The sequence below is a fragment of the Bombyx mori genome, chromosome 8 (assembly GCF_030269925.1).
Source record: "Bombyx mori chromosome 8, ASM3026992v2".
NCBI lineage: Eukaryota > Metazoa > Arthropoda > Insecta > Lepidoptera > Bombycidae > Bombyx > Bombyx mori.
This window is the reverse complement of record NC_085114.1, coordinates 9,558,366-9,575,394: the sequence shown is the minus strand read 5'-3', so window position 1 is coordinate 9,575,394 and position 17,029 is coordinate 9,558,366. Positions and strand designations below refer to the sequence as shown.

Sequence of the window (17,029 nt, the reverse complement as noted above, 5' to 3'; positions counted from 1 at the left end):
TAGTCTAAAAAAAGTAGCCTAAGATACTCCTTATATCATCAGTGAAAGTCCTGTCAAAATCGGTCCAGCCGTTCTAGAGATTAGCCGAAACAAACAGACAGACAGACAAAAATTGTAAAAAAATGTTATTTTAGTGTATGTACCGTATATAAAATATATTCATATGCATGTAGTAAAAAGCGGTTATTTCAATATTACAAACAGAAACTCCCTTTTTTTTTTCCTACCTAAGCTGAGAGCCTTGAGAGGCTATTTCAGCGTAACCCTAACGTTTATAGGTGAGCTCACGGGGCTCAAACCTGATGACGTTGCTAACACGAACCCTAGCAAGAGCCATGCTTCGCAGAATCTACCACCGGATCGGAAACGCGACCCACTGAGAAGATCCGGCGAGAAACTCAGTGGGCTGTGTCTGGGAGTTAATTTACTCGTCGAGCCCTTCGTCGCAGAAACTCGCAATTTTATCCATATGTATAGATTAAAGCTACTTTTACGATTTAATCTCGCATTTATTAATTTCATTTTACTATTTCCGATGTTACGAACACTTTTTTATTACAGTTTTCGTGGCAACGAACGACAGTATCTATGAAAATATTATTATAATAAATGAATATAATTAACGCGAGATTAACCCGTAACAGCAGTATTATCTATATCAGTAGTATTATCTATGTCTACGACTCACGAAAATCGTATAATGTAATGTGAATACGGTATTAGACATTGCGATTATGAATACTATCGAATTTACTGTGGGCGATTAATCTGTTCAAAGACTTCTTTATTCATTAATTTATGGTCCAGTCTCGTAATGGGTACGTAGTTTGAATACTTCCCGGTGTCTATAAGAGGCCAGGCGACCTTCGTATGTCGTATGTAATGTGGTCACTGCGGATATTTTGAGATCGATTCAGGTTTGCTGTTAAATTTATGTATTTATTAAAATCTTCGTTGGTAAGAACGAATCAAATTCGAAATTAATTGTGTAAGTGTGAAAGCAATAATCAAGACTGACTCTGCATTCTGTTTATTAATGAGACATATCGTTTTGCTGGCATTAATATATAAGAACTAATAATAAAATATATTAAAGCAACTATGTTACAGTTAAATTCTTTATTCGCGAGGTATACATACATACACATGTTCCGTAAATATTTCGCGAATACAGAAACCGTGAATATGGAATGGTAATTTTTTACTAATAAATAATAATATATAAATATAATAAATTTTACTGGTGGTAGGACCTCTTGTGAGTGCGCATGGTTAGGTACCACCGCCCCGCCTATTTCTGCCGTGAAGCAGAATTGCGTTTTGGCTTGAAGGGTGGGGCAGCCGCGGGGCATTTAAGAACAGGCGGGCTGGGAGTTCGTCCTTAATCGATATTAGAAATAAAAAAAGTTACTTCGACTTTAATGATGAAATTCTCATTTTATTTTAATAAAGTCGGTTTTCTTATTAGTTACAATTATGTATTATTTCTAAACAACAACCAACCCGGTAACAACCGGACCAAATCACGTTATAGTGTCAATTGGTTACGGTTAATTAAAGATCGAGTGGACCGTTAGTCTGTCTATCTAGATCACTAAAAAGACAAAAGTCATCAATTCAACGACACCATAAAGAACAGAGTCAATCAAACTAACGTTCGTGCATGGTTTTTTTTTTTATTTTTTTTTTTATTACGCTTGTAGGCAAACGAGTATACAGCCATAGTTTTTTTGATTATAAATTGTAATCAGACAAATGCGTAAATAATATTGAAATTGCAGTGCATGCAGTGTATATTTAACAACTGAATGACGCACAACGTCATTGAGGTTGTATGATGCGTTGGAACTTCCATTTTGCTTTACATTAGAGATCCATACAATTTATATTTATAAAATAATAAATACATATACACTTTTAAATACTTAAATCCTTTTTTATAACTTAAATATTTTTTCTTTAGATTTACAATCGTAGTTGCTTACCATTTAAATGGATTTAAATCACGTAGTCCCCGCGCTGTAAATTTAATAATTACGAATAACTTATTGAAATTTACATTCGTACGTCACAAATGTTTTTTTTTTGTTACAAATCTTTAATAGTTGCAAACACTTCAAGAATCGTATTGCGAAGAAATTATACAAAAATAGAAATACACTGGGCACGAAAGGTTTTTTTTTTCTCCACAAAGAAACTGTCCGATGATCGCGGATGCGTTGTGGAACGGATGTGGTTAGAGCGTTGAACTCTTTTATACGGGAATATTAGAATAGAAATATCCGTTGACAATACGAAAATGGCCCTTAAATTGTTTATTGAACTTTCGAATGTAGTCGTGCGTAAAACATTCAGTTTGTATCACACAGATCGATTTTGTATTCGAATTGATAGCGTGTCTCAGCCATGGACGCCCCTCGACCTTGGTCACACATAAGTAACACATGTTTTATGTATTAACGTTTGATTATTTAACTTAAGGCTCATTACGCAATACATATATTTTTTTGTTAATTATCCAACGATAAATAATGAATGTATATTTTATTTCTTACTAGTTGACCCGGCAGACTTCGCAGTGCCTCAATCGATAAATAAAAGACCGAAACTTTTGTATAAAATAAACTTAAAACAAACAAAATGAATCCGTCCGACTGTGCCCGAATGTGTCCCCCACATCAAAGAAAAAACAAAATTTATTTTATTTATTTACTTACCAATTACCTTCTCTGGACTTCCACAAATAATTCAAGAGTAAAATTAGCCAAATCGGTCCAGCCGTTCTCGAGTTTTAGTGAGACTAACGAACAGCAATTAATTTTTATATACGACTAGCGACCCGCCCTCGCTTCGCTTCGGAAACATTAAAACACACATGAAACCAAAAAAAATAATTAAAAAAAAGTAGCCTATGTTCATCAGGGACAATGTCGGCTTCTAATGGAAAAAGAATTTTTCAAATCGGTCCAGTAGTTTCGGAGCCTATTCGAAACAAACAAACAAACAAATCTTTCCTCTTTATAATATTAGTATAGACGAAGTAAGTATAAAGTATATAGATCGAGCGATGTTATAATTTAGCTGGTGTCAAACTAAGATTCATAATTTAAATTTCCATCAATAATCTTTGTTAATCGGTTCAATGGGACGCGAAATCTGTGCATTTCCTCGACGCGTTTGCGATCGCCGCGTTTTCCGGCGGCAGTCGCTCGAGGGCGCCCGAATCGGCAACACGCTTTGCCGTCTGACGCACCGATCACGTCGATCGCTGCTACACTCCAGACGAGTACGAACCGCCGCCGGCTGTATTATAATGACGATCACTTTCGGTACTGGCTCGGGGACTCACGCTCGCTTTCATCCCTGCAACGGTACAGAGACGATCGCCTTGTGAGCCGTTATACGTCTATCCTGTCAGCCGTGTTTACATCGACGCCGTTTACTACGACGAATAAAGTTTTCTTCGATAGTAGTAGACATTAATGCTGCCGTTGTGAATGCGCGCCCGGTGTAGCATTGCGAAACTCTACAAGTGAAGTTTAAAAATACATTGGCACAGTGCGGGGTGACGTCCGAACGAGATGTGTACTTGCAGCAAATTCTGTGACTTTTGGAAGAATACGTGTGGAGCAGGTGAGATTGTGAGCGTTCTCGACGCACTTTCTAAACGATGTATTGGCACGCACAGTCGAACTAGGAAACTTAACTTCGTCCTTTCTAAATGAAATTCTGAGACCGAATGGCGCAACTAGTTAGCCATATAAAAAAAAAAAAAAACTTGAAGTGAAATCGAATCGAAAATGACCAAAAAATTTATTCGTAATTAATATTTATTTAACTTTCACAGCACTATAACAAACTGAAGTTCCTTAAGTTACTAAGAAAACATTAGTTAAACCCGTAAAGCAAAGGTCTAAATCATCATTATAGGATAGAATTTTAAGTCTTCAAAAGTAAAAGGATCAATGCGCAATTCACACAATATGAGGGTAGATAGTATTATCTTCATGATAGCCATTTTACTATCGACAAAATTTAAATTTAAAATAATTATATTTATAATTGAATATGGCTTATCGTTAAAAGCTTTTTGGCATAAATTATTAAGACACACCTCTCAAGTATGCTATAAAACACACTAGGATTCAACAAAGAGAATGTCGGCGAGACATTTGAACTCAAGGTCGTCAACGGATATAAGTTCTTATTGAAATCTTAATTGAACTCTTACTGTAACTGATTGTGCTGTACAGATTGAAGGAGCTCACTTAGTAACGCCCGTCATTACCACACTAACAAGTTTCTACGTGTCTGATGCGTTGCATTATGCACCTTGACACCTTTGTCATTCACCACGAGCTAATAAAACATGTTACATATATACAAACGAAAAGTCTGGCAGAATATTTGTATAGAAAAAAATACATCTACGTATGTACGAATTAAATTTTTAAAAATAATTAACGTACCTAATGTTTACATTTCAGATGTTATAAATACTGTAATCCTAAAGAGGAAAAATCTTAGCAAAATTAACATTATTAGATTTATTGAGAAGTCAATTTTCCTATTACACGATGAGTGTATGCATCAAATGACACATTTGTCAATTATGTTTTTTCCAAATGAAGACGCCCCACACGGTCACAATCATAAATCTACATAGGCTTGAACATAGTCGGTTAAAATATAAAATTGTTTGAACAGAAAACCCGACTTGACTTTTTCGATTTTATTTTAGTACGATATAGCTATCAATGGAAAATATTGATAGATAGCCTTCATATTTGTAACCAGGTTTCGATTTTAATAGTTTTAAAAACATGGAAATATTTCGTTAATAGTTACATTACAGGCTAGGAGCTCGCTCACTTGTTCTAATGAAGCAGACCAGACCTCCAGCCCACCAATAATCCCACATTCCCAACGAAAGAAATAGCACTGAAATTTATTTCTCATGGTGTAAAAGTACTAGGGTTTTGTATTCTGAACACATGAAAAATCTAAATATTCAATATTTAGACATCGAAAAATATCTTTCAATAAACTTGCAAACTCTACTTTTGATAAAAAATCAAAGAGATAGTGGTTTAAAGGAAAAATCTTAACGACAATATTGAACGTCCTCATAAAGAATTGCCAACAAATTCGAATACTATTTTTAAATAAATATTTGAATATTTTATTATTGAATTTACAAAATATATTTTGATTTAATTACCGTGAATTTTAATATGATGAATTTATGAATTCATTAATAATTTGACCTTCGACGAGACTGGGCTCCCTTTACAATTAATTATTATTATTTTATTAACCATGAAGCGTTACAATCCTTCATTTAGTAGCAGCTAGCTAAATAATGGATCATTACCTGTGCGATTTAAGAATAAAAAATAATTTATAGTATCTCGCATTTAAGTATGATTCGAAAATTGCCAATAATTAAACTTTAATTTTCTTATTGTTCCTTAGCCTTGAGTATAAATCAGTATTGTCCTTCCTTTACATATTTAAATTAATGAGTTCCGATAACAGCCTTAGATAATGCGTGTCTGTAATGCAAGATCAATGTATAATAATTTTTTTCTGAAATCTGAAATGCATGACAAGACCTTGAAACAAACAAAATATCTTTGCGTCTTGAGGTGTGTTCACGAGTACTCAAGTTCGTTAGTTATCAGCCAATATACTGCGTTTTGTCATTACAGCTGCCAATTATACTATCAATTCACTGTATGTATATTTAATATATATTTTTTGCGAATTTTAACACATCACAAGTATTTTACGCCGTATTAAATTTGAAATATTAACTTGAATTGCATTATTTATCTGTAATGATACAAAATTCAATTGTAATAAGAGGTGGACAAGCGCAATCCTTCCACTTGACAAGGGATAAGCAGAAGTCTCAAAGTAAGGCCAAGAGGCGTTCGTCCTAGTTCTCTTGAGCCCTCCCTCTCCGAGGGTCTTATAATCAACAGAAACCGGGTCGAGATGACTCCACCTTCCTCCTCCACAAAAAACCCGGACAGATCACCCGAAATGTAACACTGGCAAATTAAGCACACATTTGACAACACAGAGGCTCGAAGAAACACCAACAAACCAAGAAACACCAACGCCTGCCTCCTATATCGCTTCTTTGTAAAGGAGAGTGACAATCGAAGAATCCTTTAGTTTAGAATCTCCCAGCTATCCACAATTTTTGAGCCGCCAATTATTTTAGAGAAATATTTAAGGTATGCTCTCAATAGTATTCGATCAATCTCACCACAGCCTCTCCTAAATGGGACTACCCCGGGTTGCGATCTAAGAACATATCATAAGACCTCAATACTTATCTTTCAAGCTAGATAAATGCAAGAACCACAGAACACTTTAAATAACGACAAGATCAGCCTAACACTAATCGCGAGAGCGTAATTGGAATGAGTTTACTGGTGGGAGGACCTCTTGTGAGTCCGCACGGGTAGGTACCACCACCCTGCCTATTTCTGCCGTGAAGCAGTAATGCGTTTCGGTTTGAAGGGTGGGGCAGCCGTTGTAACTATACTTGAGACCGTAGAACTTATATCTCAAGGTGGGTGGCGCATTTACGTTGTAGATGTCTATGGGCTCCTGTAACCACTTAACACCAGGTGGGCTGTGAGCTCGTCCACCCATCTAAGCAATAAAAAAATAAAAAATATATGCTACCACTCTTTTTGACAAGATTTGGCTTCTTTCACCCTCAGTACATTTGCCCATAAAACTTGGCTTACTGATCACCGATTCGGCTTTAAAGAAAACATTTTATTATTATTTTCATCGTAGACTTTCTCAGCGACAATTGGTCATTCACGTAATTCTTAAGGCAATTAGTTTCCGTAGCCAAATTATCTTACGGCAAACGAGCGGTGAGGTGCGGTGAGCCTGTGTTTTGTTTACTAGTCAGTTCGGTAACATCGCGCATGTCTGGCATAAACAATATCTAGCAGAGCTAAGACGTGCTCAGCATATGATAAACTAAAATAGACTAAACTATGGAATGACGTAGTCGTTCACGGTTTTCATCTATGGGCCGTACAAAAATCATTAACGAATTACGTAAATATGTTATGGACTATTCTTTTTTTTTTTTGAAAATAATATTTTCCTTTGTATTGTTAGTTTTAGTTTATATGACAAATTAAGTAAATATGTAGAATACTTTAACTTTGTTAACTCAAACAGATAATAATATTTTGCGCACATCTAATGTATGTATGAATAATCTAATGTTTATATACGACTTATTTTTTATCTGGAACAATTTTGAGTCACCTACCTAAATATTTTAATACACGCAATAAATAAGAAAAAACTATGGATATTTTAAATATGTTTATTGTACAACATTGGTAGACCTATTAGCGTTCCTACTTGTAGGCTATCGTCCACAATGAGATTTGAGGTCGAAATATATGTATTCTTCTATTATTAAATAGTGAGAGTATCCGCAACAAACGCTCAAACAGTTTGGAAAAACCATCGAAATGATTCCATGAAAGTAGCAAACAATTGGTAATGAAACACATGTAGGAGCCAGAACGTGTCAACAATCAATTCAAAGTCAGATACGAGTATAACCTAATCATCATCAATTACACCGGGGTGATCTCACTGTCTTCACTAAACAGCGAATAATGGTTAGTTTGTAAATCGTTATTTTCCGCGACTGCGAAATAAATTTTGTTGATTCCATTATATGCCGTTGAATTTGATCATTTGCCAATCCAGTGCGATCTGATATTATTGGAAGGTCATCGACCCTTGGTCTCGTATATTTAAAACTAACGTAAATTGTTAATTTTCAATCCTCATCGTTCTGTTGAAATACACTTTTCAAGTAATTCACAATTTTTTATCAAAATAAAATAGTCTTTTATTCAATACATTTAAAAACAATTATCGCTATTTACATATAGACGATAGGTCGATCCCGCCTTTCAGAATAGCACATATTGTAGTAGAAAACTGCCCACTTTGGAGTAAGAATTAACTTGGTAGAGGCACCGTAATTTTTTTGATTGAACCGTTTTCTTGGACAGTATGTTTGGCCATCACTTTCGGTGGCATTTCATTGCCAGAAGATGTTGACGAAGCAGAATCCGGCTTGTCTCCGTCTAGGCGATATGAAAATTCATCTGAGTGGAAAATTACACGCCTACCCATATGAACAGACCGATTTTTTTTATTTTCATTGTTTTACAGCCTGAATAACTGATAACGAGTAATGTTTGAAGTACGGTATCATTTATTATTTGCTATGTAGTTATGGGTATTCATCTGCGTATTTTCCGCTATAAAACTCAACAAATATCATCTATGTAGGTAAACTTATTTATTTTTCCGGAAAATACACGATTTTTATTTCATAACGATGTTAATCTAAGAGTTTAGGTATCTTAGTAAATAATGATGTTGTCAATGCCATATTCTTCAGGATTTCATTTATATCGTACTCAAGTTTGATATGAATGAAATTCACTGGTAGCCTAAGGGGCTATTCCAGCTACGCCCGCAAATGTAGGTGAGCTCACGGGCTCAACCTGAGAGAATTTGCTAACACTAGCCCTAGTAAGAGTAGTGCTTCGCTGAGTCTACCACCGGATCGGAATCGTGACCCACCGAGAAGATCCGGCGAGAAACTCAATGGGCTGTGTATTGGGTTAGTTCGCTCGTCGAACTCTTCGTCGTAATCGATGAATTCGACGAGGACGGTGACCGGTGCTTGAGAGGCCTAAAAGCACCGAGAGTGAATCTGGGGAATCCGCCAAGTTTCCAGTGATAGTGGCTTTGCGTTGCCTCGTCGCGATCAGATAAGAATCACAGTTACGATGGACCAACCAATTAAAGGCAGCTTTAAGCGGTCCCGTTAATGAGTGCACAAGAAGGGCTGCGGTACGCGAGGAATGGCAACGTCTTGTGACGCGTACCACACCCGAACTGATGACCACAACCACTCTGACAAGAATACAAGCTACTAAGTAGGTATACTCAAGCTTGATGTGCCGATATTAAAATGCAAGTCTGATCAGCAAGAGATTGTAGTTCATGTTGGTACATCTGTAGTGGTAGTTATCGTAGAATAGAAGAAGTCCGACAAAAACAAGTTTGTGCCTGTTGAATATGGAATGAATCATTGGTGAAATTCAGAAATTTCGGCAATGATTCATTCCTTTTTCAAGATAATCTTGAAAACAAACAAATTCCGAACTGCAATGTAAATATATTTTGTCTACCGAATAATAACACACGCTCGGTGGGAGATCTGCGCACTGTCGTCCCCTACAATTTTATCGTCAATACAGAGCAATCTACATAGAAATATACGTCAAGACTTTTCACAACCTCAACTACTCAGATTCATCAGATATCCACAATAATCCAAGGAACCGACACTCCATAGAGAATCAAAAGGAAAAAGTTCAGTCCTTCAGAGAAAGAGAGAGAGAAGAGTACTTCATTGGAGATGAAATCTTACCAATGAAAAGATTCGGTCTGGGATGATATATTCTTCTCCCAAATATTAAAGAACTGTCAACGACTTAAACTTATTCATTACCGTCTTGTTTATTTAGGCGTGAAAATTCCTTATTTATAATTGGTGTTACGCGCATTGCGTTCATTAGTAATTGAATCTTAATCAACGAACAAAGTAACAGAGAAACGACTCTTTCAACTGTTGATATTTAAAAATAATTTCACTTAAATTACGTTCGATTCGTGATTGGACTTAAAATAATGTTGGCATCAGCAGTTATTGTTTCTAATCAATCGCAATCGGTCACAGTCGATGTTCTCGGGAAATTCATTCGTCTCGCTGTGATCATGAGACCGGAACGTGTCAGCGGAATTTTTAAAACTATTTTTAGTACATACTCTCCATTAATATCAACCCGTTAAATTATATCTTTGGCATTTTAGCGCTCCTCACATTTGAATGTTGTTTAAATGTTAACAGTCGACAAAATTAGTAATTTTGTTTTCTTGAGAATACTAAAACACGCTTTTAAGTGGGACATTGGGCTGACTAGTATCTTGAATAGCTTGAATGACATTGTTTACGACAGTGGTTATCCAACTGTTACATTGCATAAGTAGCCAAGAACGCCCCTAGCATGAGCGAGCCGAGTCGTGGGTATCACCAGAAAATACAATATTGGTATATTGACGGTGAACGAGGAAAAATTGGTTCCCTGGTTCTTTAGGAATGAACCAGGGGCTGTTTCCATAATTAGTGTTACCTTTTATGGCCCTGACGTTTCTTGTCGAAACGAATTTATACTATGTAATTCCATTCAAAATTGATTTTTTTTTAAATAAAATCAAAAACCTTGAATAAAATCCATCAAAATGACAAATTTAAATTTAATCGATAACCCTCAATAGCATATCTGTATAATTCCACAAAATAAAGATCATTATTTGAACATTAAGTTTCACATGGGCTCTATTTAGATCGATGGAAAATTATTGAAATCTCCGACACATTTCCAGAACCTTTGAAGGTCTTTTGATAATCACTTTGTATCTTCGTTAAATGTAGCAAAGCTTGTTTTTGCACTTTGCATTCTGAAGCATGCTCATGGTATAAATTAGATTGAAGCAGAAGAGAACAGTGTTATGTAAAATATCATTCAAATAACAACAACTGAATATGAGGGGCCACCAAAATTGTTAAAAAACTATATATGTAGTTTATATCAGTCAAATGCTTGGTGCTGCTCATTAGAACATTCGAATTGTCACTTCCAAAACCTTAAGATGTCCTTAGCGTCAAATATCTAATTTATATAGTCAATGGAACATTTTGTTTTTTATAAAACTGAATTAGCATATTTAATATTAGTTTTTGATTGTGCATGCAATATTTTACGAATACAAAAAATATCTTTTATTTCTTTATATTTTCAAAATAACGTTCTAGAAACACAATTTCGATTGCCATTGGTAATTTTGAAGGTAAACCACTCTATTGAATTCCGTGATAATAAAAAAAAGAACTAGTACGACTTGTATATACCTTTACATCAGTTTTATAAATACGTTATTCTACATTGATTTAAATATTAGGGGATCTTTAATAAAACATGTTTTCTCAACTTAGGTCTTTGAATACTTTTAATGTTCGTATAGAAGGATAATTTGATACTTATTATATTTTAAATGCAGACAAAGATTTCTTCGCTGCAGAAATATGATCAGGTATAACGGGCATTGTCAACCTGTGCGTTCATAACACGTATATGTAAAGCACTAAAAAAACGGCGGGAATTCTTAAAAAAAAAAGTTTTATAAACCTCAAAAGAAATGGAAGATACTTGGAAATTTTCGTTTACAAATTATTTCGAGCGATTATTTTATTATCTACTAAGAATCTTAATCATAACCGTTAATCCAGAAAACGGAACTGATCACGAATTTTTTTCTATATGAATTTATCCGATTTCATTCGTATATTCAATGTACAAAAAAAATATGTTATACTTTTATCACAATCAAAGCCAAAATAGTCAATAAAAGGACTTGAATTATCATACGTGAAACTCAAATTAAAGATCTGAATAATTGAATAGTTACACTATTATTGTAGTTATAAACTAGACACAACTGTATTAAAACCACGAACTTGCTTATGTTCAACCTACACGACCCAACAAAAATTACATGAGCTATTAAGCAAATTAGCTTAATAACCAACACGACTTTTGGGTTTCTATTGGCTCTAAGCCTATCAAAAAAAATATGTCTTAATATGGTGACCTAATTCCTAGAATTGTATTTAATCATTGAATTTTTATTACGGCCTTGTGTCATTGTAAATATATTTTGAATAATTCACTTTCGATATCAATTAAAACTACATACGATGCGCTAACTGAACTAAAAAAACAAGTGCAGAAATTAGGTTTTTCTTTTTTTTTTATTGCTTAGAGCTCACAGCCCACTTGGTGTTAAATGGCTACCGGAGCCCATAGATATTAAAACTTGAATACGGCGACGTACATGATAACGGCTATTCCACCCACCAAACCGAAACTAGGCAGAAATAGAAATAGGAATTTTTAAAAACGCCCTACTACCAGTAAATCGCCGTTGCCTGGAGTTAATAATCAGCGCTGCCCGTGCTCCGGTAAGCTTCTTAGTCGATTTTCACGACACCTATCGGGAGAGACGGGGTGGTGCTACTCTCGGTCGACAAACGTTATTATCACACCACTATTACTGTATAATTTGGATATATGACAGACTTTTTGGCGGGAACGCGAGGAGTAAAGTTGTGTGATTTGTTTCATTTTGTCTATTTAATGTTTCTTCAGGTTTAAATGTTTAACAACGGTGGTTTATTAACTGTTTAGTATCTGTGAAAGTGCACAAATGTGGGAAAATGAAACAAAGCCGCTGAACATATCTTCTCACGATCTTCCAAAAAGTCCGCTGAAAAGTCTCAGTAAATGACCACCATTTTACTGAGATTATATTTCATCCCATATCATCTCATTTCATTTCATGTCACGTTTCATATTAATCAACTTCATTTCATTTTATAATATCATTTTTCATATAAAAAAAGTTATAAAAGATTAGGCTGTGTGGTATAATAACTTTGCCTTTCAAGTTGGAAAAATAAAACTACTACTACTAAGTACTACTACTGAATATATGACATTGGTGATTAGTTTCGTATTCATTTGTTTCCTAGATGGTCTGCTAAAACTACAATATAAGATTTCTAAATAAGAACACAATGAGATATTCAACGCTGGCTTTGATCTAGTCTAGCTAATTACAATTCAAGACCAGTAGTGATGTATGTAAATTCTTATATATATTTCGACATAACAGTAAATTCTCATAATACTGAACATTCCATTCAAATAGGTAGTTTTTAAAACGCCCGGTTTGTGGGCTAATAACCTTTTTGTACAAGACGATAAATCGTTAATGTTAAATGTCCCATGCTTAACGAGGCAAAATCAAGAATTTCTTTCGAGTTAAACATACTATCCCATGATAAGACAAAGTGCATCATACAAACGCCAAATATCTCTGTTGACTCTGAACGGAAATCGAGCCAGAATAAAAACAAACCGACGGGAGACGATATGTGCCTGTCAAAACTATTCTGAATAACTGTAGGCTTATTTTAAATATATGACGGCGCCAGGGATGGCTGAGCGGCAGTTCCGTCATCATTCGTATTCGATGGAACACAGTTGATTGCAATAAAAGTCAATAAAGCCTTTTGAATAATAAGAATTGAAACTCTCAATAAATAATTTTCACAATAACAGAATAAACCGACAGTTTTGTTCTGATTCAACCGACTGTCTGTCCGCGTATCGCCTTAGTATAGTCTGGCGTTGCAGCGTCTACCTTACATTTTGTGATATTAATCAAAACAGCATTTTATCTTTTAAATAGCAATCAAAACAATGTCTTCATATCACATAAGTAGTCTTCCATAACATATATATCTTTTGTTAAGATTTTGAACGATCACATAGCCAACCTGGTGTTACCTGGTACACCGGCTCATAGACATAACGTGAATGCTCCTTCCCACCAAGATACATGAGATAGATATCTCAATTGCTTTGTATAACGAATATACCATCCTTCAAACTGGAACAGAAATGAGTAGCAGAAATGTGCAAAGTGTTACTTACCCATACGGACTCACAATAGGCGAGCCTATAGGTAAGTACATAGGGCTAACACTAATAAACGCCAGTGAGATCTTAAAGATCGCTGTTGCTGCTTTTTCCGAAACCTACGGTAAAAGATAATATTCTAGACCGATACCAAACAGCCAAACAAACCTAATACTTTACGTCATCAGAACAGGACTAGCATGACTATTAGCGTATTTATATTAGTGAACATTACGATTTAGTTTTGAGATATAATTATACAGAGGCTCCACTTGAAAAAGATTCGATAGCAGCAATGAGTTGCCTTCAAGGTTGCGTTCAAATAGCAATCATTAAACATTGGTGTTGCGGAACAGAATGATCCAAACTTGTTCGACAATCGAATAGTGCGATCGTGTCTGAACAATAGAGATAGGCCTGCGGCTAAATGTAGCAATGATTCAAAAACCAGTCTATGTTAATATTAAACATACATTTTGTTTTTATGTTGATTTTTATCAGCTAGCATAAGCAGCTCACAGCCCGCCTGATCTTACTAAACCCAAAGCTACAGTATGTGAAAGTCACCAAAAAAACATAAAATTAAACTCATATTAGTATTATTCCAATAGAAACTGTGGCTTTTCATTCTTATAGCACTAAACGAGTAGACAGACGCTTACTACACGGTGAATAGTTGCCCGAGCAATAGACATCGTAATGCCGGTCAAATTCTCGATTTTGTTCAAAAGCGACTGTCCCATCCTTCAAATCGGAACATTGACCTAATGCCTCAAGTGGGCGGCTCTAATGCTTCAATGCTCGTCGTCTTCGGAGCTCACAGCTCCATTGCTCATTTATTCTATAAAAATAGTTTAATATACACAGCGGTCTCTCTTACCTACGTGATATAAACAGTCATGTAAGCGGGTTAGTAGGTAGCAAATACGTTAAATCATGCAACGGTAAAGATTTAAATAGAAAACGAAACTCGATTAGAAATCTTCAATGTAAAATAAAAAAAATGTGAGCCGTTACGGGACGCCTGGCAGATCTGAAACATCGACATTATTTTGTAAAAGTAATATGCAGAAAAGAACAGATTGTGATAGGAACTAAATATGTCATAATGATAAAATAAAATATTACGATAAATAATTTGTTTTCAAGTAAAACACAGGTTATGTGTACTGTAGTAAGCAACACTGTATACACTACGGAGTATACACTATAGGTATCCGAGCTCAGTGTAGCGAGAGAGATGGCTTAACGCCGGATCGAGTGGTAGAGAATCGCACAGTCGATTGCGTATGGCGACGCGTCGCCACGGTATGCGTCGCCACGCCAGAAATCGGTTTTACGTGCGGCTATAGATGTTTCACATCAAAACTATTAAAGCATTCTTACTGGACTGTCAAAAATAGTTGTATCTTTTTTTTGTCAATCATCATACGAAAACCACATAGGTACAAGACGTTAATGCTCATAATACAGTAATAAAGCTTGGCTTAGTGACGTTGCATTGCAAACATTATTTCTGTTTTGTTGTCACTGTGGCAAATTTGAATTGAAAGTAAAGCGTATTGGGAGCCCAATAGCTATCATAATCATGGCCGTTTTTGTCGCAGAGCAAACTCTAATTCCAGTTTAACAAGGTAATCGTTATACAGTACAAAAAACAGCTATTCACAAAAACAAAAACTCATAGTCTTTTAAAACGGACCCCTTTAAGAATGTCAATCTGCATTTTACCTCATAAAGCTTGTTTGTTGTTTAAGCGCAGCCTTTTTACTAATACATTTCATTCATGAAAAAAATATCTGTCAAATCTTGTCCATAGACACTTAAATCGGTTGATCACCTCTTATTGTTTGTTACGTCTTATCAATTGCGAGACATAGCCCATTTAGACAGACGGCTTTTGTTAAGCTTGCTCGCCCACTCGTCAGTGTGAAGCCAGAATGACATCTCGAGGCTACTGGCAGTTAGGTAGACAAAAAAAGACACATAAATCTGGCCACGTACACTTTTTGACAAAATAATTATAAATCCAAACCAAACATTCTAAATTTCTGTAGAAACTAAACAAAGTAGTACAATGCCATCAAATTTATAACTGCTATAAATAAGTATGTGTATATGCAGCAATTAAAGTTTTATCAGATTAACGGTGTACGACGATCGATTTATGTCAATAATTTTTATTTTTATTCTCAATTCATGCTCTAAAACACATTTAAAGTGTTAATAGTTTAATAACACTTTTATCAAAAGCTGTTAGTTTATTCCCAATTCATGCTGTAAAACATATTTAACTAGCACACGAAACAGATACAGACGGGCACACGAATAAAGTACCTAATAAACAGAAGTGCTAACTATACACACACATTCGAATATTTTAATTTATGATTTCACTGAGCGAACTAGCGAAATGCCTAATGGTTCGAACGTAAAGTCACGACAGAATCTGTGCAGGATAATTTATTTACAGCGATAAAAATATACGCGGCCATTGGGGTCTATTAAAAATGAATGGTTTGCGTGACCGGAGGGATGCAGGGTGCGTGACGCCGTCCATTGGAGTCTTTAAATTTCAATTGTATTTTTTCAACTAGAATCCTGCTAGAAGAAAATTTCTCTGCGTTAATTTTTATGAAAACAACCCAAAATTACTTTAAAACGTAATTAACATTTCGCTACTTTATAGTCGTTTATCTTCGTAAAAACTTGACACCAAAATTTTGTACTAATCGAATTAGAACTGGTACAAATGAGCACGAAAGGAACGAATAAAAACAGTAGTGGCTCGTTATAAATAAATTAAACGTAATTCGTTCAAGTACCTAATCTTAGAAGTCTCATTCGGATATAGTCACATACGAACAATGGACAAAAACGAAGGGAATTAATTTAATTGAAGTCTAATATTAAATGTCCAGGGCTGTCTACGTGCCGGAAACATCTATTTACTATGGACATAATATGTCTGTGTTTGTAGCGTGTTTTTATGATGGTTTGCTCAGACTTTATTTGCTGTAATTCGGGTCGGACATTAAGCTTCGACAGGTCAGTCACTATGTGTGTTCGTCTCGAATGTTTCATGCAATTTATGGTCGGATATCCTGTTTCTCACTACAACCAATTATATTTCAGTACTTAATTGGTTTTGAAAAAACGGGATATTCTTACAGTTTTTTAGGGACTTGCGTTAAATCTGTGTTCAGGAATATTTGTTAAAAATAAGAAAATTAGATACATGTATATTTCTAAACACCCAAAAATATTTCTATGTCTAATAAATTAAGGGAGTTGCAATTGGCTTTTGAATTCCAACTCTATTAGGGACAGTAGGTCGCGACGGT

General features: G+C 35.1%; 1 protein-coding gene across 10 annotated transcripts in view; it reads left to right on the top strand.

Moving 5' to 3' along the window:
- The window catches only part of LOC101740157 (uncharacterized), a 68,901-nt gene that overhangs the window by 25,033 nt on the left and 26,839 nt on the right, over positions 1-17,029 (top strand). The window contains exon 1 of one of the 10 annotated variants that reach the window (XM_004932098.5): positions 3,164-3,633. The exons of the other annotated variants lie outside the window; for them this stretch is intronic. Within the exon in view, the coding sequence (XP_004932155.1) occupies positions 3,582-3,633 (52 nt within the window). The 5' untranslated portion in view covers positions 3,164-3,581. Of the gene's footprint in view, positions 1-3,163; positions 3,634-17,029 lie in introns of those variants that run through there. 10 annotated transcript variants of the gene reach the window in all.